At 33.7% G+C, this 25,494-nt stretch overlaps 1 protein-coding gene across 1 annotated transcript; it reads right to left on the reverse strand.

Moving 5' to 3' along the window:
* Nucleotides 1-7,071: 7,071 nt before the first annotated feature.
* Nucleotides 7,072-25,385, reverse strand: jagn (jagunal). The gene is made up of 4 exons (XM_072546066.1): nt 25,184-25,385; nt 24,939-25,080; nt 13,204-13,428; nt 7,072-8,723 (listed from the first exon to the last, which is right to left on the reverse strand). The coding sequence occupies exons 1-4, from the start codon at nt 25,288-25,290 to the stop codon at nt 8,592-8,594; spliced, it is 606 nt and encodes a 201-aa protein (XP_072402167.1). The 5' UTR covers nt 25,291-25,385; the 3' UTR covers nt 7,072-8,591.
* Between the last annotated feature and the right edge of the window lie 109 nt (nt 25,386-25,494).

Genomic DNA, 25,494 nt, shown 5'->3' on the forward strand with positions numbered 1-25,494 from the left:
GTCATATTATTAGTGCAAATCAGCATGGTTATCAACAGGGAAAATCAACTCAGACTGCGATTTTTCAATTTGTCTGGGATATTTTGAAATGTACTGAGATTGGTCATATGGCTTTGGGTCTCTTTTTGGACCTATCAAAGGCATATGACTGTTTAGTGCATAACCTATTATTTGATAAATTGGAGAAATATGGTATACGTGGACCAGCATTGAACTGGTTTAAGTCCTACTTGGCAAATAGGAGACATTTAGTAAAAATACATAAAAACACTGAAATAGGCATCTCATCTGAAAGCACTATCAATATTGGAGTACCACAAGGAAGTGTGATTGGTCCTTTACTGTTTGTGATCTATATCAATGATCTTCATGGTCTAGTGGCTAATACTACTTCCAGCATAACAAATTATGCAGATGATACAAACATTTTAGTCAGTGGTAAAGACATGTCTGTTCTAAGCGTTAATGCTAGTTTAGAGTTCCAGAAAGCTAAAGACTGGTTTTCTATGAATAGGTTGGTTTTAAATCAAAATAAAACAGATCTTCTTTTGTTTAAGACAAATTATGCACATTCAGATATGCCAAACAGTATTATTGTAAATAATGACACTTTAAATATTAGCAGCAGTACCAAATTTTTAGGATTATATATTGACAGTTTTTTATGTTGGGATAAACATGTTGACCAGTTATGTATGTCTTTGAGTAAAGTGATTTACAGCTTTAGAGTTCTAAAAAAATACATGAATAGTAACTCATTAAAAACAGTGTATCATGCTAATTTTGAAGAAAATTTAGATATGGTCTAATAAATTTTGGCCACAGTAGGGACATAAATAATGTATTTCTGGTTCAGAAAAAAATAATCAGAGTTATGTTTCACTTAAAAAGTAGGGAATCATGTAGAGGGCATTTTAGGAGTAATAATATTTTAACAGTTTACGCTGTATTTATTCAAGAATGCTTACTGTTTCTATATAAGAATAAAATACTCTTTAGGAACTTTGAGCCCAATAGTATAGTAAATACCAGGTTATATAATTATAAAATTCCAATACACAGGTTAAGTATAACAGAAAAAAACGCTCTTTATTGCTGCATCAAATTGTTTAATAAACTGCCTGAACCTATTAAAAGGGAGGAAAGATTAAGTTTGTATAAACATCAAATATTTAAATTACTGGTAGCTCTTGAGCCATATTCTGTGGAGGACTATTTGTATATGTAACGGTTAGGAATAAGTAAATAATATTTTCGTTTGTGACACTGATTTTTTTAAATAATTTTATGTTCACGGAATGTATATTATTTTCTAAAAATAAAGATATTGTTATGTTATGTTATACCAAGTGTTAAATAAGTAAACTAGAAAGAGGCCTAAATTCCGCACAAAGTTGTTTAAGTACTTTTTTTTTATTTTTCAAATAAAGGGTGGGGGAGAGTGGGAAAGTATTTGTGGATAAATACCTATAACTTTGGTTTGATCAACCGATTTTAACGAAATTAGTGTCATTAGAAAGAGTGTGGATGATTTAATTTACATCTACTATAAAACAATTGCATTTAGTTTTAATTGTCATTGGTAGAGGTTACTTTCGAATAGAAAAAATTAAAATTTGTTTTTCTTCAAAATGTTTAATGGAAACACCAAAAGTGCGCAGGACACCCGTCATGTTGTAATATCACATCTCTTCTTGTTTGTAAGGAAATATCTTCCAATAAAACAGGCAACTGATTTTCCAGAAAATCCAAATATGTTTCGCCATTTAAAGTTCTATCAAAGAAATATGGACCTACGATCTTTCCATCAACTATACCACACCAAACATTAAGACTTCATCTACCTTGAACCTGCACCTCATATATCTAGTGCGGATTTTCTTCAGCCCAATAGTGTATATTATGCAGATTAACACCACCCGCGCTATTAAACGTAGCCTCGTCTGTCCACAAAATCTTTGACATGATATGCGGTTGTTCTTCTAGCAGACCTAACATCCAATTGCAGTAATCCAGCCTTGCATCAAAATCTCTCTCATTTAAAGCTTGGTGGTCAAATATGGGTGAAAAAGAAACCACTATATTTACTAAAACTCAAAATCCACAAGGAAACTAAGTTCCTGTGTTTGGCTGTATACCATATATTAAAAATTTTGAATAAAATCCTTTATAAAAAGGTATATAAAAAACCCAGTTGGGCTATGTTAAATTGGCAAAACGTTTTCGGACGTTTTCTTAACCACTATAACCAATACTTTACATTCCTCTATTTCGTCATTTCCAAATTCAGATCAGATCACCCGTCATCCCCCACCCCTTCCCGACTATTAAATTCTTATTTTACTTCTCTATACAATTCCCTCAGGGTTTGGCTTCGGTTCTCTGGGGACCTCAGCCTTCCGTAGTCTATCCGTTTATCACAATTCTCTCAAAAAAACACCTTAATTTTTATCCTCTTTACTCAAATTCAACAGAGCCACCAACAACAATTTCAGTTTACTAATATATTCAATATAGACCAATAGTTCATTCAACCTACCAACTTATAACTTAATCTTTTATTTTCCTTATGTACCTAGTGTTGCTTTATAACAGATAGGGCCTTTTCTCAAGTTATAAGTTGAGTACTTTATGACCAGCACATTATAAAACCACTTCCAACCATCAATTTTTGTCCATTTCAGATACCTGTCAACACTCAAAATATAACTACATCACTCAGTTTGTTAACACCCAATCAGATATTACATTTATGAACTTGCAACTCAAGAAATTCTACATTTTCCAGGTACCAAATGTTGTTTTTTGACATACAGGGCCTAATATAATTGAGTTATAAGTCAATTTTTACATCTGTCTTATACTACAATAGTTTTATTTCATTCATTGAATAACATTCTCACATATCAAACATATTAATTCCTATACTTTTCAAGAACCCAACTGTTCACCTGTGTCTAGTTTCCATTTTCCAGGTACCAGATGTTATTAAAACATAAAGGGCCTTATATTAGAATCTTTTCATCACACCACTTGACACTGTATAGTTGGTTGCCTAACTTTAATCACATAATTTTCTCACCATAACTTTATCTTACATACATAATTTACAACAATAACATTGATGGTTGATACTGTTATAATTTTATTTTATTTCAATTTTTCACAATTTTTAAATAACGTTGGCTTTTGTCTTAAATAGACATATATAGTTACACTGACTGCTCTGTCACAACTTCCGTCATAACCTGCCAAGATTGTCATTTTAATCAGTTGCTTTATTGAAGTCCTCGTAGACATACCGTCTCAGGACTTGCAACTTATTGCAGAGTCATATGTCACCATGTTACCAATCCAACGGTAACTTTACCATCTAAATTGTAAAACAGACATAATGTAAACTAAATTTCAATTAGCAATTTTTAAAGGGTTTGTAACCCCATATTTAGTGGCTACATCCATGTATTAACTTGTAAGTATTAACCACATTTTACACTAACCTTAGTCAAAACTTAAATTATTTCAATTCTTTTTAATTAAGTGGTTAAATACTTTTAGGGTACTGATGATGGAATACTTATTCCGAAAACGTTTTGCCAATTTAACATAGCCCAACTGGGTTTTTTATATACCTTTTTATAAAGGATTTTATTCAAAATTTTTAAAACTCAAAAAATCTTGAAAAATCCACAATTGTTGAAATCCATGGATTTGCAGACGCAAGTTAGAAAGCATACGCTACATGTGTATACATCCGAGCCTTCTATCACGACAAAACCATCTCGGTAAGATTGACATTTTCCAAATCCCGAGTTTCACCGCTAAAAACAGTTTCATTTCGCAGTTTGGAGCTGTGAACAGATTAACTCCAGAAAGTCTAAATTTGCGGACTGATTCCACAGTAGTACGGTGTTGGATACAGTCTCATGCTTCACGATAGAGCGCCCTCGTTTCTAATCGACTAGAAAAATTCAAGAAATGACTTCAAAGTTCAAATGGCGCCTTGTAAAATGCCAACACAATCCAGCAGACCTGCCATCACGTGGTGTGCTTCCTCACAACAACATAAATTGTGATTTATGATGGCAAGTCCAGAATTTCTTGCAAGATCCAAACACAAATCTTTCGGACTTAAAAAAATCTAAACAGGTAGGTACTCAAAATGCTAGAGAAACAAAAAGTAACTTTAGTACATACTGCACCAGGTGTAAAGTAAAAGTTCTGCAATGAAACTTTATCAAAAATTTCCACATTTTCCCGTCTACAACGCACCATTGCATATTTGCTTAGATTCATTCACAATTCTTCGCATCCAACAGAAGGATAAAGTGGAGAGCTATCAGTCGAAGAGATAAATATTTCTTCCCAAAGGATTGTACAGCTTCTCCAAGAAATCCACTTTTAAAAGGAACTAAAATCCCTAATCAAAAATCTTCCAATTAAAGATCCAAATATCTTAAAACTAAATCCATTTATTGACAATAACAACATCATACGAGTTGGTAGGAGGTTAGAGAATGCTTCAACTCCATTCAATCAAAAACACCCAACCTTGGTATCATCTCATAACTAGTTTCCATGATTCTCGAACAAAAACATGTCCGACTAGGTCATGCTGGAGCCCAAACAGTGTTGTCAAATTTCAGGCTCAAATTTTGGCCACTAACCGGTCTGCAAGAGACAAAAACTCTCATACGAAATTGTTCCACCTGTTTTCGGTTTCATACCCAACCCAGTCAACAAATAATGGCCGATCTTCCTGAGCATCTTATAAGCCTCTCTCGTCGATTCGAAAACGTAGGTATACATTATAGTGGCCCGTTTTTGCTTAAATCTTTTACTTTGAAAAAAAAACTCCTGTGGTACCTAGCCTTACATTATTTCTGCATCTCTTGGTAGATGATGCGTTAACCTTCCGATGATGAAAGTTACCGTGGATTATTAATTATGTAACTCTGTGATCACACCGCACTAGATTTCGATTTGACTCGAAACGACACTATTTCCAAGATATTGGCGATCACACACAAGTTACATGGATGAATAAAACTTACAAGAATTGAATTTAAATAGCTACTGCTAATTAAACATAGATTTTACGATAATTATACCGGATTAATTGTGGATGTTTCACACAGATGACTACTCGTTCACAGATAACAAAGGTGAGATTTTTTGTAACAGAAAAACCTCGAATAATATTTTTTTAACAATAATGACAGAATCAATGCTTTTCTGAAGTGTATTGTAACTTGACTTTGTAGTTGTTTTTAATTTGATAAAAGTTGCTGTGGTTGCCTATGGAGTAGGGTCAAATTGTCGTTTTCCACATTATCTCATTTTTTTTTTCGACTGTTAGTACATTGTAATATTGTAACGAAATATTTTGCCTACCACACAGGGTACCTATTGCTATAAGGGGTTGAAAATTGGGACAGAAGTTACTGAGGGTGGAGATAGGGCAAGCAAAATAAACGATAGTTATGCGAACGGCACTCAGGGTTTATTTGGAGAGCTGGGGTCGAGGATAAGTTGAAAGGCAAGGGGTCGGATTGGGGCAACTATAAAAATGAAACACAAAAAGGGGTACTTACATGAATCTCCTAGACAAATGGGTAACACAAAACAAACAAGAAAGACCTCTAGCTATTTAAAATGGACGCCGCTCCGAGGGCACCTCCTGCTGGGTGAAAGAAAAGGGCTCTTCTTTCCTAAAAAACATATAAGAGAGGTTTTGCTACTATTCAGATGCAGAGCTTCAATTAGAGTCCTATTTGAAAACACACAAAATTACATATTTGGGAACTGTCATAACGGACCAACTAGATCCAGACAAATAAAACGAAGAATAACAATGAAACTAGGTACTTTTATGAAAATGAATGACTTGCAATAATCATCTCAGTTTAGAACTAAGACAAAGAATGGTTAAGTGTGATATATTGTACTGGACTTTCGTATGGCGCCGAAGTATGGACACTAAAAGTATCAAGTATGAACAGAATTAAAGCATTAGAAATGTAGATTCATAGACGGATGCTGAAGATACCAAAAAATAATGAGGAAGTACTAAGGAGGGTAAACAAAGATAGAGAATTACTAAACTGTTACACAAAAATGTCTTATCTGGGATATATAGTAAGACGAAATCGATATAGAATACTACAACTGATCCTTAAAGGCAACATAGAAGGCCGTACAGGCGTAGGAAGAAAACAGGATTCGCCAACGAGGGATAATTCTGATACGGCACTTGAAGAATAATAGAGAGTTTTTGTGCAAGCAAATGCGTATACGTAACGTATCTTTTGACATATAAGCATGCGCATTAATGGTTGAACTAACGTATCTAGATACGTATTACCTAAAGTAACGGGCTGGTACGTTACGTTCATACGTATCCCTATAGAGCCGAAAGTAACCGAATGCACAAGGGGATCTTACCCGATTACCAAAATTTCAACATCCACATTTCATCAGCCACGTGGCACGTGTTTTTTCACATTTGTGGTTAAGTATATTTGTTTTGATTTTTATAAATAATGGAGAGCAGTAGAAAACGATTTCACTAGGCCAGAACCCTTACGACCCTCCAGAAAGATGGAATTTAATCCAAAAGCGAAAAAGATTTTTACATTGTATATCAGACATGGTATCTAAATTAAAGCGGCCGTATAGGCTATATTCTATGTCTTCGTCTTCTTCGTCATCAATAAAGGCACCTACATTTAATATCGCGTCCATCTCCAAAATTAAAAATTGTTCAAAAAATATTTATCTATTTTGAATATCAAAAACAGGGTTAAGTGACAAGGACAAAACTGGCACTGACAACTTATTAGTTTATCACTAATTCGATGGGGGCAACACCATCGTTACGTTACGTGCAGAACTTTCAATTTAACGTTCATCTTCTTCGATACGTTCTTTACTTACGTTAGGTAGTAACAAAACTCCCTAATATTGTACTGGCTACTGCAATTTTAATTTAAATATAAATCTAAATTACTTAATATGTGTTAGGAACTTTTCTTAGAACTGGCTGGATTTTTGAATTTGGGAAAACAAAACAACTTTAGAAAATAGATTTTATTTTTCGAAAATAGAATTCCAAAAAGTGTGTTTTAAATATTCAAATATTCTACAATAATTGCATACAAAAAACACATAACTAGTTAAAAGATATAAGAACACATTAATTACATTTCAATTTCAACATTCTTAAAGAATTACATAAAAAGTATTACACGGTTTTAACGAAGTGACTATAAATTTGTATAATGTATAACTGTACAAAGAGCGGGTTGTATTTGGACTTCTGCTTTTTTTTAAATATAAATCTGACAATAAATTAATATACAATAGGGTGATAAAATTAGAACCATTTCGTAAAATTGAACATTTTATCTTTACGACACAAAAGAAAAAGTTAACAAAATCACAGCAACACATGATGAAGGAAAAATTCACATTTCCTTGACAAAAAACAGACTAGCAAGATTCTAACCAAAATTATGTCTGGCATGGCCATTTCATGAATGACACTTCGTCGGTGAATAAAAGATATGCCGTTTCCAATATGTCATCCTGCAAAAAAGCAGCTACTTATCCCATCCATCAAAAGAAAATAACACAATGGGCCAAGGATTTGAAAACAGGAATTAATTAATTCCTGTTTCGAGTCTATAAAAATAAGAGTTAAAAAAAAGTGAAAAAAGTACACTTTGCTTAAGATAACAGGTTCATGTCCATGTCCGCATGGCCGATCCCCTAAATTGTAAAAATAAAAAAGTACCAGTGAATTTATCTGTGCAGATTAGAGCAAATATAATTATTTATCATCACGATAGACAGGTATAAGATATAACTTATCATCTGACATTGTTTTAATTCTTACACTACACGTAACCTTTAGACCTCAATTTTCTTCTAAGTACTCTTTTAATAATGCACTTCATTTTTCGGGAACCTACTAAAAATTTAAATTCTACTTTTTGAGTTGGTTAAATTGACTTATAATAATTTCAGAAGGTCCCCATAGTTATACAGTCTTATAAAGATTAGATTTATTTCTTCAACAGTTAAACTGTTTGGTAAGTGTATTTATAGTGCATTTTAATAAAGCTTAAGTCTATTAATTGTACTTATGCAAACAATGTAAATAAAAATGGACATTAAAGAACTAAAAAAAAATAGTTTGGTTTGGTCAATCAAGTGATTATTCGAAAATCGAAAATTTATAAACAAAAAAAAAAGGTTAATATTACGAAACTAAAGTAATTTTCGCAACTATCAGCAAACTGTTGCAGAAACAAATCTGTATACTTCATTAAATGATATTGTTAGACATCGTAAGTATGATAAATGGCTTAATTTATATGATACTATTTCTAAACATGTACAAAAGTTCCCATGCTGAAGTGAATTTTAACAGTATAAACAGTCTTTGAGAAGACAAATAAAGGTCCATTTATTCACATCTATTGTTCTATATTTTCTCCACCCAATCCCATATTAACACCAAACACATTCCCAGTGAACAATAATTTAAATATCTGAATTAGTTAACAAGATGCAAACTGTATAAAGATTTATTCTTGCTTCCTTCCTAGGATCCTAGCCAACCAAGCGTCAAGAAGTTTCTGGGAGAAATGCAAAGTGAACAGGTGGATCTGAAGAGCCACAATCAAGAATGCATACCATAACATACCATATGGATAACCCTAAAAATAAAATTCATTACAAAATTATATTTATATTTTCCCATTATTATTTATCCACTTCTAAAACGTATGTTCAGTATGAGACCATGTATTGAACCATAAAAAAAATCGTAATTAGGGTAGGCCATGAGTTCTCTTATTTATACGGGTGTCCCATAATTAATTGGCCATTAGCTAATGGGTGATAGCTGACATTAAAATAAAGCGTTTGAGCTCAAATTGCTTAGGCAAAATGTTGCTAGTTTTCGTTCTACAGGGGTGATTCATTAATATTTTTTATATTATTTTTAGGTATATATTGAAAACTATTCAACCGATTTAAGTGAAATTTGGTATCTTGCTATTATTTAGTATGCTTAATATGAAAATGATATTAGTTTTACCATTGACACTAGATGGCACCACCTACTATAAAATTGGTTCATTAATGTGCCCATAATTTGTTTGTCCGCCCTGTATAAACATTCTAGGAAAAAAAACATGAAATAACATTCAATTCTACACAAAAAAGGTATTCTTGTTTCAAATCAAAAAAGTACACCGTTTTCGAAATAAACGTATTTTGTTAATGATACGCATGTCTGTATTTAATTTTTCGCATAACAAGAAGGTACCTAGATATGCTGTGAACTTAAAGAAGGAGAGAAGAATTCAATCGTAGTGAGAAAGTCTTAGAATGCCGTGCCGATGTTGCGTCCCAATCAGGGCGATCCGACCGGTAATTCCCAGGTGAGGAGTGTATTTTTTAAGCAGGTAGGTCTCTGGCATTGACGGCGATGGTGTCCGAACCAGCCCTGCGCGCGTTCTCGGATATTGTCGTGGCCACGCTGGAGGAATCCTGCATAACCGAGGGTGGAAGGTGGTAATGCCCAGATGTTCATTAAGACACAACTGTTTTATGTTCTCTAAGACTCTCTACTCCAGTAGTAGACAGAATAACAGGTATCATCTAACTACTTTCCATTCTCCACTGTCTCCTTATTTGTATTTCCAGATCTCTGTACTTGGCGATTTTTTCGTTGTATTTAACACGCAGATTATTATTGTTAGGTATCGCCACATTTATTAATATTGTCTGTCTAGTAAGTTTATTAACTAGTATGAGATCCGGTCTATTATGTGCCACTGGTTGGTCTGTGAGTACAGTGCGATCCCAATAAAGTTTATAGTTGTCGCTTTCAAGCATTCTATCAGGGACGTATTGATAATAAGGGAGATGGTCGGTTTGGAGAAGTCCCAATTTGCTAGCTAGTTATTGTTGAAGAATCTTTCTTCTTCTGACTTATTTTCAGTAAAACTAAGATTAACATTACTAGATGACCTTGATAATGATTATATGGTAAAAACTAAGTGATCGGATGTAGTTTTTGGTTAAGTCGTTTGCTTGTAATGTTTTTCGTGTTTTTTCGATGGCTCTGTACTATAAATCATAGAAAGTATATGGAATATTCCTCATGATTATTTTATGATGTTTGAAGATTGAAATATTTGAGGGTACAGTAGATACTACATATTCCTGCTAATATAGTAATTAATACATTTTCCAAAAACCATAATCATTAAAACCTTAAGTCCTAAGCGTTGTTGATACAAATTCCAAAGGGTACTGGAATATAATGGTTGATGCCTTTCTTTCAGACACATAAGAACTTTGGAGAAGTTTGGAGATTCATGGAAGTTCAAATATAAATAGACTTTGGAACGTCGTGTATATAACTAAGCACTAAATTCACTATGTAAACCTCATCATCATCTTGGTGCTACAGCCCTTAGAGGGCCTCGACCTTCTCAAGCTTTCTACGCCATTCTATTCTGTCCCTCGCTTGCATTTTCCAGTTGCCGACTCCGATCTTCTCGGCATCTTGTGTTACCCCGTCCATCCACCTTAGCTTTGGTCTACCCCGTCTTCTCATTCCCACGGGTTGCGCTGTTAGAATCTTTTTTATCATGTTTGACTCAGGAGCCCGGGCTACCTGTCCTGCCCACTGCAGGCGGTTTCGCTTAATTATAGTGGTAATATCTTTACCACCAAACGTATGCTTGTAGATATTCTGCAGTTCAAAGTTATATCTACGCCTCCATACTCCGTTCTCACAGACCGCTCCGAATATCTTGCGTAGCACCTTTCTTTCAAAAATGGATAGAGCGGATTCATCTGTTTTCGTTAGCGCCCATGCCTCTGATCCATATGTGAGAACGGGGACTATCAGTGTTCTATACAGCCTTATACGAGTTTTTTGAGACAGACGTTTGTTAGCTAAGTACTTTGATAGACCATGATAACACCTGTTTGCAATTATTATTCGCCTTTTTATTTCCTCAGATGTGTTATTATTAGGGTTAACCGATGTCCCTAGATATATGAACTCTTTGACTGCTTCGAAGTTTTGGTCATTGATGATTAAATTTGTGTCAACATTTCCAGCTTTTGTATTTGTGTTAGTCGCCATGAATTTGGTTTTATTTTGATTTATCTGTAACCCCATTCGTTCTGCTGCTGCTACTAGCTCGGTTAGGATTTCCGCAGTTCTCGCCCTAGTTCTTGTTATAATGTCCACGTCATCTGCATATGCTAGAATTTGGACTGATCTATTAAATATTGTTCCCCTGCTATCTAAATTAGCGTCTCGTACAACTTTTTCTAAGGCGACATTAAAAAGCTGACACGCCAGCGCATCTCCCTGCCTTAACCCCCTATGTATTTGAAATGGGGTTGACAAGTCGTTTTGAATTTTTACTGCTGATAGCATCTTCGCCATTGTCACTTTTATCAAACATATGAGTTTTTTTGGAATTCCCAACTCATTCATAGCGTTGTAAAGACTTGGTCTTAAGACACTGTCATATGCCGCTTTAAAATCGACAAAAATATGATACATATCTATGTTAAACTCTTGCGCTTTTTCGAGGATCTGTCGTAGTGTAAAGATCTGGTTAATGGTTGAACGTCCACGCCTGAATCCCGCCTGATATTCTCCTAGAAACATTTCAGTATAAGGCTTTAATCTCTCGTGCAAAATATTTGACAATATCTTGTATGCTGTATTTAGGAGAGTAATTCCGCGGTAATTATTGCATTCCAGTTGGTTTCCCTTTTTGTGTAACGGGCAAATTAAGCCTAAGCTCCATTCTTCAGGCATTTGCTCCTCAGACCAAATTCTACAAACAATTTCTCGCATCACCTTGGTGAGCTGCTCTCCACCGTGCTTAAATAACTCTGCTGGGATGCCATCGCTACCTGGGGACCTATGGTTCCTTAGTTTTTCTATAGATATTTTCACTTCATCTACCGACGGGGGTTCCACGAGTTCCTCATTTCGATATTCCAGCTCTATATTGTTAGTAGGTTCCCCTTCCAGCAACTCTCGAAAGTGCTCTACCCATCGTAAAAGGATATCCTCTTTGTTGGTAAGTAAGTTACCTTCCTTATCATTACAATAGTTGATTCTTGGTTTGAATTCTTTTCTAATAATATTTATTTGATGATAGAACTTTCTTGTTTCTCCTTGACTCATATGGCTTTCGAGCCGTTCTAATATGTCATTTTCCGAGTCTCGTTTCTTTTTTCGGTGTATGCGTTTTTCCTCTCTCCTTAAGTTTTTGTATATATCTATTGTTGTTCTAGTTTTTCGTTGTTGCATGGTCCTAAATGCCTCGTTCTTCTCATCTGTTATTTTTTTGCAGTCTTGGTCGAACCAGTCGTTTCTTTCTTGGGTTCGGGATATTCCCAATGTGCTTTCGGCTGCTAATTTCAGAGCCTCCTTGCAGTTGTTCCACATTTCCGTGCTTGATTGGTCGACTGCCCAGGTGTGTTCTAGGGTTTCTTTTATATGTGACTGGAACTATTTCTCTTTGTTTTCATTTTTTAGCATATGTAAATTATATTTTACTTGTCTAGTGCCCCTTTATTTCTTGTCATTGGAAATTCTTTGTCGTAACTTGGCCCTTACCATAAAATGGTCTGAGTCAATATTTGCGCCTCTGTAACTTCTTACGTCCATTAGGTTTGTAAAGTGCCTTCTGTCAATTATAACATGGTCAATTTGATTTGTGGTGCGTCCATTTGGTGATATCCAAGTTGCTTTATGGATATTCTTATGATTAAAACATGTACTTCCCACAATTAAATCTTTGGAAGCTGCCATACTAATAAGCCTTAAACCATTGTCATTAATAACGGCGTGAAGGCTGTGTTTACCAATATAAACCTCAAGTACCACATTAAACAAAAGTTAAAAATCTAGATATAATAATTTTGAAAATAATTCTAATTAAAATTTATAGAAACTATTTTGTTATACAAAATATGCATTGTTGCAGTTGTTTTTAAGTTTTAATATTATATTTCGCATATTTCTTCTTGTTTTCTGGATTCCTTTTCATGCTTTTTGCAGTTGTTTTGGACAGAAAATTACTAACCTCATTATTACAAGTCAGTGAGATTTAAACTATCTATTGTACTCTATAATAATTGACATACCTGCCACCATTCAATGTTTTCTAGATCCTCTTCGACTTCGTGCTTGAGGTAGGTCCAAACATCAAAGAAATAATAAACTCCAGCATAACAGATGGGAACCAATGCAAATAAGAGAACACCAAGCCTATAATACCTCATTAAAGATACTCTGTTCTTTTTTATTGCTTCTAATCCTAAAAATGATAGTGGAAAACTGATGCACCAAATATATTCCCACCATAATGGCTAAAAGTAAAGGTTTCTATTTAAGTGTCTTGTACATTAACCCTAAAATACTAATCAATGAATTTTATACATATTTATATTATAACTAATGCCACAATACTTTATTAAAAATTACAATGCATAATATTATTAGTAAAGCATTTATAAAAAGTTTTTATAGCTAGATTGTATAATTTTTTGTAAGTATATAATATAATATCTGGGACAATAAAATAAAACGAAAAAATCTTCAGAAAGTTTAAAAATATTGCAAAATTTTTTTTTTTTCAGAATATCAGTATTTTGCTTTAATGTAAACGAAATTACATAATGAAATAAGGTAAGTGGAAATATAGAAAAAAAATAAACGGCATATATCGAGCACAGTTATTTATTAAATTCCATGGGGAGTTGTCTGTCTCCCATCGGACGCGTCCCCAGGTGGTGGATAGGGGAACGCCCTAAGCGGTCATAGGACCGGTGGATAGTTGGGAAATAAAAATACCAACCGCGAACCAAAATAGGCTAAGGTATGGCAACCGTAACAGAAGAGTCCCTGGACCTCCAGTTTGGGGGGTTGAGCTAGAGGCTCCTCTTGACAACCTCTTCCTGTAAAAAAAACATGTTACGGGACCTCAGGAACTATTAGCTAGACGGAATTCCCGACGACGACTCTGCAAACGAAAAATGGAATTGAGATTAGGAACATGGAATACCCGAACCCTGTACCGAATTGGAACTCTCACATATTTATTAGACATAGTGAACACATACAAAGTAGATGTTTTAGCACTGCAGGAAATGCGGTGGACGGGAACTGGCAGTCTTGACAAGAGAACCCATTCCACATATTATAGCTGCAATGAAAGCCAACACATAGATGGGGTGGGATTATTGTAAATCGAAGAAAAGGAAAAAAAGGGAAATTGTTTAATTACAGTTTAATCAATGCACATGCCCCAACTGATGGCAAACCAGAGGAAATAAAAGAACAGTTCTTCGAAGACCTAGAGCAAGCTTACAGGAGATGTTTCAGAAATGACATTAAGATTGTATTAGGTGACATGAATGCAAGAATAGGACGAGAGCGAGTTTTCATGCCCACGATAGGAAAGCATAGCCTACACAACATCAGTAGCGATAATGGATTACGACTGATAAACTTAGCAGCAGCACTCAATGTGACAGTCGCTAGCACCTATTTTAAATACAAGAACATACACAAGGTACCTGGACCTCTCCTGATGGAAGAACGAGTCAGATTGATCACATCTTAATAGATTCGAGGCATGGAACAGACGTAATGAACTACATGTAGAGGCGCAAACATAGACTCAGATCATTGCCTAGTGATCTCAACATTGAGAGCTAGAATTTTAAACACCAGTAAAAAAAAATAAAATGAATAGAAAAACATGGAATGTGCAACAGCTGAGAGATGCGACAATTGCAGAACGGTTCTCGAAAAACATCAACAACAGGCTAAGAAATCAAAATGTAAATGAAGAAGGCCAGTCAGATATAGACTCCGACAACATTGAAGCAGCAGCGAAAGATGAAATAGGAACAGAAATTTGTGCCCGTAAAAATCATTGGTTTGACGATGAATGCAAGAATGCAACAAAAGAAAAAAATGAAGCCTACAGAAAGATGCTTACCCGACGGAATAGAACAACTGTATTACCAGACAAAGAGAAGAGAAAAAAAGAGGATACACAAAAGAACGATGAGGAGCGTCAAAACAGGGATATTGATATTGAGCTTTTGTGGAAGCTAGTGAACCCTGCAATAGTCTACAAATTGCTAGGGAAGTTAAAGTGAATGCTCGAACTGTCCAGCGAGTTCTCAAAAGGAATGGGTATCACTGTTTTAAGATACAACCAACACAAGAACTGTTTCCGAAAGATACTTTAGGCGGATGGAGTTTTGTGAATTTATGTTAGATAAACAGAATGAAAATGTACACTTTTTAAAAAATATTTTATTTTCTGACAAATTTTCATTTTCATTACATAAAAAACAAAATCCATCCGTTGCGAGGTATTATTCTCGAAAAAATAAGCACCTCAGTGTTGCAGTGCGAACGCAGCATCCGCAAAAGTTAAATGTTTGGACTGGGATGTTAGGCGACCATATTGTCGGTCCATTTTTTATCGATGGAAACCTAAACGGGCCCAAATATTTACAACTTTTACAGAATGAGATCATTCCGGCAGTTCGACGCCTTCCCGTTAATTTTCAGGAGGTTTATTTCCAACAGGATGGGTGTTCGGCTCACAACTCTAGAGCAAATATTGACTTCCTCAATCAAACGTTTCCTGAACGACTGATTAGTATACGTGGTACAATTAAATGGCCCGCTAGATCCTGTGACTTAGCGCCTAACGATTTCTTTTTTTGGGGTTTTCTCAAAGAAAACATTTATAGGCATCAGTTTGAAAGGGCCACAAACCTAGTCGAATTAAGGGCAAAAATACTTCATTTCTCTGCAAGCATTACACCAGCACTACTCCAAAATATGAGGAGAAATCTATATGACAGATTTGGTTACTGTGTAGCACAAGGAGGTGGAATATTTGAGCCCTTAATTCATTAATCTGCTTTCCTAATTTTTATTCTTTGTTAGGTATATTTTACGAAGTTTGTGGGTTCTTAATTAGGTAGTATTTTTATGTTTAAGTTTGGAACAATTTTATTGTTTTTCCATAAAATTTGTACAATTTTCAGTGACAATAAAGCATAATTACTTATTTACTTACTTATTTATTTGTATTGCTATTAAGGCTTAAAAATAACCAAAAAATTAGTTTTAGAGCATTATAATAAATATACTCTAGAGATGGGATTGCAATAAATCTTAATTCCAATGGTCAACAAAACAATGTCGTTATCTGTATAAGAAAGTTAACATTAACAGAGAAGAATTCAAGGCAACAACAAGACAATGTAGAAGTCAGAATAGTGACATATTAACAATTAATAAGGCGAATATATGGAGCAGTGAATGACAATGGAGTGTGGAGAAGACGATACAACTTCAAACTTTATAGAATATACCAGGAACCTGATATTGTAAAACATATTAAGATAGGATGTCTGAGATGGATAGGGCATGTAATGGGGATGGAACAAAATGACCCAGCTAGGAAAACGCTCCTTTATAGACCCATTGGTCAGAGAGGAAGAGGAATACCCAGAACAAGGTTCCTTGATAACATCGATGAAGACATGAGAAATATGGGAATACGTGCTTGGCGGAGAAAGGCGATGGATAGGGACGACTGGAGGGAAATTCTTTAGGAGACTAGGACCCACGCAGGGTTGTAAAGCCAGAATGATGATGATGATGTTCTTTATTAAATCTTGCCCAAGTACTTTCACGCTCAGAGCAACTTCAGGGGCACCTGAAATAGGCAAAAAACTCTTTTGTAGTGAATAACCAGGAGCCATTCTGTCTCCTGCCATTGCCCATAATTTAGCCTCCAGAATAATTATTTTAAACTGGTTGTTCTTTTGTTTGGTGTCTGTTATTTGTATAATTGTATATGAATGTTTATGACATTCTTGGATGTGCTGGATAGACTGTCGAAGCAAGTCTGAAACATAATAATTTTTATTAAACATAAGCTTTGAGTTTTTGTCGAAGTTTTGCTATTTTTTCTTTCACTACAAAAGCATTTTTTGGCTTATTTCAGATGTGCTGAACATTCTCTGAGAGCGAAAGTACTTGGGCAAAATTGAATAAAGAACTGTGCTCGATATCTGAATTTTATTTGTAAAAGTCATATATTCGAGCATTCAACCATATCTTATTTAAAATATACAGGAAAAACTTAAATGATTCCATGAGATTACTTCCTGAGAAGGAAGCTTAAATGGAAAAGAAGAGGAAGAAATACATTACATAACTAAACTACAATTAAATATTGAATAATGTTTGTCAACCCAGTGATTAAAGCTACCTTCAAATGGTAACTTGCTTGACCACCTCAGTATTGATGGAGGTGTACGTTTTGTATTCATAACCTGTATAATTATAAAAATAGTGTATGTATAAATATTTATGTATCAAATTGTTCCATATCTATCTATTTGGCTTAACAGGCAGTGAAGAGCTAGGGCTTAATAATTACACAACACAAACTCCATAAGTACAATAATAAATAAGTTTATATTTAAATTAACAATCAGAACACAATGTTATCCTATAGGCTATTTAGAGCTCAGTACTGCGCATGTTTGACGTTATAAGGCCTTCTCCATTGGCAGGTCCTCTTCAATCATTTTGTAGATATGCTGGCTAATTTCTCTTTAGTCTTCTGGTAAGGAGCTGTAGTAGTTGGTGAACTAGCAAATTTGTGTGGGATTCTAATTTATTATGGTATTTTGTGCTCAGTCTTTGAATTGCGTCTTTACATTACTTATTTTTAGGTCTTCATGAATATTTTGAATCAACTTATTTGTATAAAAGAGATGTTCTTGATTGTGGATTCCTATAATGCCGCCCCATTGTCCAGATGGGTTTCATGATTGTTTTATAATTAAGAAGTTTGTTTTCTAATGATACTTTGGACTTTCTACCCATTAGCCAGTAAATATCTTTTATTTTGTGGTTTCTCTAGTAACAAGGAGGTCTATTGTGTATAGTACATATAGGAAAGGGTAAATAAAACTTCCTTGTGGTACAGCGGATTTGATCTGGAAGTGGAAGACTATCTGATGAATGTTCATTGAATTTTTTCTAAAGTCTCTGTCACTTAAATAAGATTTTAATAATATGAAATAGGCGACGGGAAGATACTTTTTTATCTTGAATAATAATCCTTTATGCAGCCAGATTGATATTTTATCTTCATTTTTTTTTATTGCAAAACTTTTAAAACACGGAATGGCCATTACACCTTAACAGGATATCTACTATTTCAGCAACAACTCATACCTTAGAGGAAATTGAAATCTAATAAAAAAATGTAATCAATTTTTAAGAAGAAATTTTATTACAGAGTAGTTTGTTTAACATTGGAACAGATTGAGTAATAAAGCAATTAGTTTAAAAACCAATCCAAAAATCGTTTATACCAAGCAAAAGCAAAATTTAAATACTGCAAATGCCCCAAATTATCAAGTATAATACCCATATACAAAAACAGTATAATACCCATTCTGTTCAATTAAGTCGGCACCACCTGAGAAACTTTTTTATTTTTAGTTTTATGAAAAAGTTATTCGTTATAAAAATTTCTGAATGTAAAACCTATAATACAATCATCAAATATTAAATTTTTTCAGTCATATATGCGGTTTGTCAAAAAATATGAATTGTGGATATTGTTAATTCTTACATAAAATTCATATTTTTGACAATCCGCTTATATGACTAACAAATTTAATATCTGATGATCATATTCTAGGTTTTAGATCATTCAGAACTTTTTATAAAGAATAACTTTTCCTAACTAAGAAAAAGTTCCCCATATGGTCCAATTAAGCCTGCACCTTCAGGGGAGACATGTCACTGGACTATAAAAACCATAGTTAGTGCTGTGATATGAAACATCAAACAAGCAAGTATTTCTGGTAACCCTTTTAGGTATTTTAAAGGAGAGACAGCTCAAGCAGGGCCGTACAATATATGTGGCCAGATAACAGCTTAAAAGAAGTACTGCATCTGACATTATCCTGCACTTTTCCAGAGTATGAAGCTAAAGTTGCATTCTGCAACTTGTATGCTATAAACCACAGAAAATGCTGCACTTTTTCAATAGCATTAACATGGATTTGGTAGAACAGAGACTATACATTAGAAGCATACTGCAAAGTTGAGCTAATCAATGCATTGTAAACTATCTTGTCAAATTAATGGATAGATCCCTTGAATTCTCACCCAAAAAGTCTAAAACTTCCAAGTTGTTTATCACATTTACTCTCTTTAATGATGTATTGCAAAGCTGGTAATCAAAGACTATTATTGGAACTGTAGATCTATAAACCTTTACCTATAATCAAAGTCATTCCATTAGCTATTGACCAATTCTAAATAGCGGGGTATATCCTGATTCAAATTAATATAGTCATTACCACTGTTTACTCTTGCGTACAACTTAAGATCATCTGCAAATAATAAAAATTTGGAAAACTGAAAATCCAAACCAATGTTTATAAATAGATTGAAAATCACTGTGATATCCCTGAGAAACACCAGAATGAGCTGAAATGGGATTAGATAAGTAGTTCTTAATTTTAACTATCCAACCTCTGTTCCTAAGGTAACTTGATAACCATAAGGTTAGCCATATTGGAAAGTTTATTCTATCTAATTTCCTTTTAATATCAGCATGATTTATCCTACCTAAGGCTTCCCCTCTCTAACTTTATTGAATTAATTATATCACTTCGGAATAACAAGAGAATAATTACTGAGCCAAGAAAGAAATTTTGTCACAAGTAGTTCAAACAACTTGGGAATCACAGTTAGCTTGCTGATAGGACAGTAGTTTTCAACATTAGACTTTTGTCACTGGATTTATGTACTGATGTGACAAAAGTGTGAGAATACCTCTGCAATACCATTATATGCTGACACTACAGAGAACTGCACCATGTTAATAAGCTCTAGGAAATGCCAAGGAAAGCATCCCACACAAAAATAATGTACCACTAGGGTTAAATGTATATTGTCCTTTCTCAATCTTGACATTTTCCTAGATAAAAATTAATTTTGTAAAATATCATATACAGAAAAGTGGTACAAATATTGTACCATGAAAAACTTTGTGGATTTTCTACACAAATATTATCAATCAGGTTAATTATTAGTTACCTAGCAACATCAACACAAATCTTGAACACAATTATTTTGTAAATACTTCAGTTTTAGGTAACTTATTAACAAAAACTATCAACATAGAGATGATACGAAATACTAGGAACAAGTATTTGGTAATAGGTATGAGCATATAACGTAACGTAACAGTTACCGGTTTTATAAAATACTAGTTCCAGTTCCATCTACATTTTTGTTTACTAACACGACGGACACAGAATGAATCAAGCCTGGTAACTGTAACTGATACTGTTACTGAATAACGTCGATACTCGATACCTGCGCTGCGCTTTGATATCGATATTTTGGTATTGGTATTTGGAATACTTGGATACCGATACGCACAGGGATCAGTTGCATTTTTTGGGTAGGTAATAGTTCTAGTTTGTAAGTACTGAGGATTGGCGGTTCGGACGTCGGGATTACTACGGTGGTGTATGCAAGATGTGAAGTTAAACATATTAAATCTGTCATAATATTGGTCCCTTGTTTTTACTATATTATTCTAGAAGTATATTAATTTGATTTTCTTGAGTGTAACACATATTTACCATGAAACTAAAATGAAAGAGTATATAAATTTTCTGTGTGTGCAAATAACTTTTTAGTTTATTGAAAATTTAAAAAAGCAAATAAACATTACATTTGCTATGGGATAATATAACATTGTAAGCGATACTTATTAATGCCTTTTGTTTATTTTTACTGGTGTCGTGGAGTCCCATTTATATTTTGTATTATAATAGAATATCTATAGTTATTATAATATATCTTATAGAATATCTATATTTATTTAAATAAAAATGTAATTCTTAAAATATACATATTATTTACTAAAATAAACTAGATAAGTGTACCTAACACAAAAATAAAAAAAAAAACAAAAAAAAAACAAATGAGATCAAGAACAGAATCAAGATCAAATGAGAACAAAAAAAAATAATACACGAGTAGTTAACAAAATACAAAATATAACTTATATGTAAAACATTAGAAAAAATTTGAATTAACACTTAAAAAAAATAATTGCTCTAATTTATTGCCTTTCAAGCGATTTCGTTTTTCCGTTAACAATTGCCCTCCTTTAGAAAAAATTCTTTCGCAAGGGACAGAAGTTGCAACAGCGCAACAATTTTGTTTCACTAGTTTTGCCAAATTAGGAAACATATATGAGTTTTCCCGCCACCATATCAAGGGATCCTGTTGCCTTTCCAAAACTCCTTCTTCCATATATCTTTGTAATTCCATGAGTGCCCTCGAAGTTGCATTTATTGTTTTTTTTTGTTTGCCACTTACCAGACTATCAAAAGAAGACCAAAGTGATAGTTCCGATTCGGAGGTGGTGATTGTAGAGGGTGTTGCTGGTTCAGTTTCTTGTTCTAAATAAGATTTTTCTTTCGAAATTATTGCACTTAGTGACGCAATAATGCTTTTTCTCACATTTTCAGCTGCGTCTGCATTTTTAAAAGGATACCCTTTAAAGCGCGGATCTAAAAACGTACATACAGCTAGAGTATTGTTATTTTCTATATTGATATTACGTTCTTGTAGACTATCGTGTAATTTTTTTACAACAATTTTAGATAGCTCCAGAAGATCATCATTATTTAAAAGTTTCTGGCAAATATCTAGTAATCCATTTGTTAAAACGATGATTAATGAAGCTGACATGTAAAGTTCGCCACTTACTGTACGTGTGGCAGTCTCAAATGGTTTTAAAATCCTACACAATTCTCTAAGTAATTGCCATTCTTCACCTGTTAAAATAGGTAAATCTACATCTAGCAGAGCTATCGTGGATCGAATTGACGACTCAAGCTCCAAAAATCGTTCCACCATATAAAACGTAGAGTTCCAACGTGTTACTACATCTTGCAGTATTTTTTTTGGGTTAAGAATCCCTGAATTTTTCTGAATTTCCATCAATTTTTGACTGGCTTTTGTACTACGTTTGAAGTGACTTACTATTGTTTTTACTTTCTCAATGGTAAATTTTACCTCTTGGATTTTTAAGGCATCGTTTACGACTAGGTTCAGAGTATGAGCGTAACAACCCAGAAATTTCCATGGCGTATAATTTTTTATTGCACTTTTGACATTTGCTGCATTATCGGATACGGCTAGCACTATTCTCCCATTTAAATCCCATTCTGCAGTGACAGCCAACAGTTCCTTTGATAAGTTTTCACTGGTATGGCTTTGGTTGAAAACGGAGCAAGAAAGAAGCGTGGATTGTAAGGTAAAATCCGTATCAATAAAGTGAGCAGTTATTGCCATTAAGCTCTCATTATTGCAAGAAGTCCAACAATCGGTTGTTATTGAAACGTATGGTTTTTTTTCAAGAAACATATTTTTTAAACTAAATTTACATTTTTCGTACAGGCCAGGTATCAAAGTTTTCGAAATTGTTTGACGGTTTGGTAAATTATAAGCAGGATTTAAGGCTTTTACCAATGAAACAAATCCTTTATCTTCTACCATTCGAAAGGGCTGATAATCAAGATAAAACAACTTCAGTACTTCCTTGTCAATTTTGTTTTTTATGGCGATATTAATTTTTTTGGGAGCAATGTAATCATCAATGGTACTATTGTTTTCCTTTCCTCGAACTTGTAGTATATTGCTTTTAGAGATTCTTATCTGTTGGTTTAGGTTTGTTGTTAGTATTGACCTATCAATACTTGAAAGGCCCTAAAAAATTAAAACATTACAAATTTGATTAAACTTCACAAAAAAATTAACTACTTACTGCAGTCTCTTCAGCTGTTATAGATTGGTTAAAATTTTCTACGTTATTTGTCGTAGTTTGTTTGATTTCAACATCAGTGACTGCTCTAGAACTGGTAGTAGTGGTATTGCTAGGATTTTTGTCAACATTTCTGCTTACTACAGTTTCCGACTCATTCAACTTAACTGTTGGATGTTTTCTTTGAATATGTTTTTTTAAATTCGATATGGACGATTTAAACGATAATACACTATGACATAAAACACACTTTGCTAATTGTTTTTGTGTATCACAGACATTAAAAAAGTTCCAAAGAATACTCGATTTTCTATTCATGTTTTATAATATCACCGACACAGACTTAAATACTATAATCTATAATTATATAAATAATATATATGCTCCTCGCAACCACGCAACAAACGAAACTGTCGAGTCAAACTAACTGATAACTGATTAGTGATTACTGACTGCGACCTGCGTCTGGAATAGACGTGGAGTACAAATATAAAAAATACTAGGTTAAAAAGTAACTAGTATTTGGAACAGGTACGAACGTGGAACCGGAACGTAACGTAACTGTTACCGAAAAATACTCATTTGTATCATCTGTATATCAACAAGCTTCAGTACACAATGCATTGACAATTAAATAAAGTTTGTGACTACAAATAGCGATAAAATCTAAATTTAGGCATGCCCTTGTGTTTGTCTATTTTCCAGTAAATGGCTGTTACAGTGGTCGAAAAATCGTACCACTACAATGTAAGCAACAATGAATTAAAAAAATTGTCCATTTATAAGACCATCTTCCAAAATATAAATGAGAAGATTTCTATTGATGAAACAAAAATTCATACTTTTGCTTTAATCTGTGCCTTCTATAAATTGCAAGGCAAAACAGACAATGCTAAAGATGTAAGAGAGATATGGAGAAGCTAAAAGTTGCATTCAAAAGGCACAGATTAAAGCAAAAATCTGAATTTTGGTTTCGTCAATAGAAATCTTTGCATTTCTACTTTTATGATTTATTATCAGATGTCGCTATAATATCCATAATAAGGCCATTTTTTTGTTGCTTCTTTTGATGGAAAAGATTTATTTTCACATTTAGAGCCTCTGTACTAGTAGCTCTGATGATTCCTATTAGGATGAAATACATATAAGCGAATATACAGAGGCACTATACATGAAATCAAATCTAAACTATATTTTCTTTTATTTTGGCTGAAAGACTTCTGTTGATGGCCTTTTGATACATAGTGTCAATAAAGCATATTTCTCTCCCTGACACATACAAACTTAAAATGTGTCTTAAAAAACTCATATGAGAAATTTTCAGCTTTAAGGGAAAGGTGCACATGCAATATGCTATAGAAATTATATACATAATTTTCAAGATAGTCTTGCAAGTGATCCTAGATCTTTTTGGAGGTATGTAAATACCTCAGAACAGATACAGAACATGGCTGAATTATTGGATACTTATTTTTTACTTATTATGATTATATGATGTTAATAAGTATAATATATCTGATTTCCAATTGGAGACTCTGGAATTTAGCCTGAGTGATGTGTTTGAGGAGATGAGTATCTCATAGGGACTCATTGAGGTCCTGCAATTTTTAATCTGTTTATAAATGATGTGGGTAATGAGGTTTGCTAATAACAATTCAGTTCAGTCAGCTCTTGCAGGATGATTTATATTTACATAATTATTGCATATGGGTGCAACAAAATGGTGTAAGGCATTATTTCACCTAATAAAAAATGCTGAGTTACAACCCCCATTATGACACTTTCATCAAGATTTGAAAATAATAATTAGGAATATCATATGTTTTTGCAGTTTGCATGAATGCAAACTGTGTTTACTATCAATTTGTGTATGTAGATATGATTTTAGTAATTATAGTAATATTTTAACAGTTTTGAATTGAAAGATTAATATGCTAGAGTCAAAATAAACAGAAATCTTACCTTAGGAATATCCAATTCTTCTATTTCTAGGATAAATATATCTAATCTGTCTAGAATATCAGCAGACAATTTAGCAAGCATAACAAAGAACAGTAGGTAATGAAAAAATATACAGTATTTCAGTCTTGACTTATTCAATGCGCTAAAAAAATAACAATTAGCATTTTTCAATTACCTCTAAGATCTTGGCATATTCTCAAGACTGTTGGCAAAACTATTCTGATAGGTAAGGTTATAAAGTTTACCTTGCTTGATAATGGGTTGCCACTCTTTGTCTATGTTCAAAATCGGATCCATCTGTACCAGCTGGAGTTATCGTTCGTCCTATAGTAGCCATTTTTTCAAATTTCATACAAAATTCAAACTTTTCCAATATTTATCCACACTTTCAAACAACCAGGTATACGATGGTGTCACCACCGCACACCACTGACACTGGGTGACAGCATTATCGCCGTGTCAGCTGAAGCTGTCAAGTTGGCATACATCAGTGTTGCCGTTTTTATTTTTATAATAATCAGGAAGGACAAAAATATATTCTAATAATATATTTATC

Source organism: Diabrotica undecimpunctata, chromosome 10 (assembly GCF_040954645.1).
Source record: "Diabrotica undecimpunctata isolate CICGRU chromosome 10, icDiaUnde3, whole genome shotgun sequence".
NCBI classification, from domain to species: Eukaryota; Metazoa; Arthropoda; class Insecta; order Coleoptera; family Chrysomelidae; genus Diabrotica; species Diabrotica undecimpunctata.

Excerpts from the sequence above, each read along its gene's own strand:
- jagn (XM_072546066.1), bottom strand. The coding sequence starts at position 25,290 with ATGAAATTTGAAAAAATGGCTACTATAGGACGAACGATAACTCCAGCT. Across the intron at positions 25,081-25,183 it reads GCAACCCATTATCAAGCAAG|CGCATTGAATAAGTCAAGAC; the intron begins GTAAACTTTATA and ends TTATTTTTTTAG. Across the intron at positions 13,429-24,938 it reads AAGAATTGGATATTCCTAAG|CCATTATGGTGGGAATATAT; the intron begins GTAAGATTTCTG and ends CTTTACTTTTAG.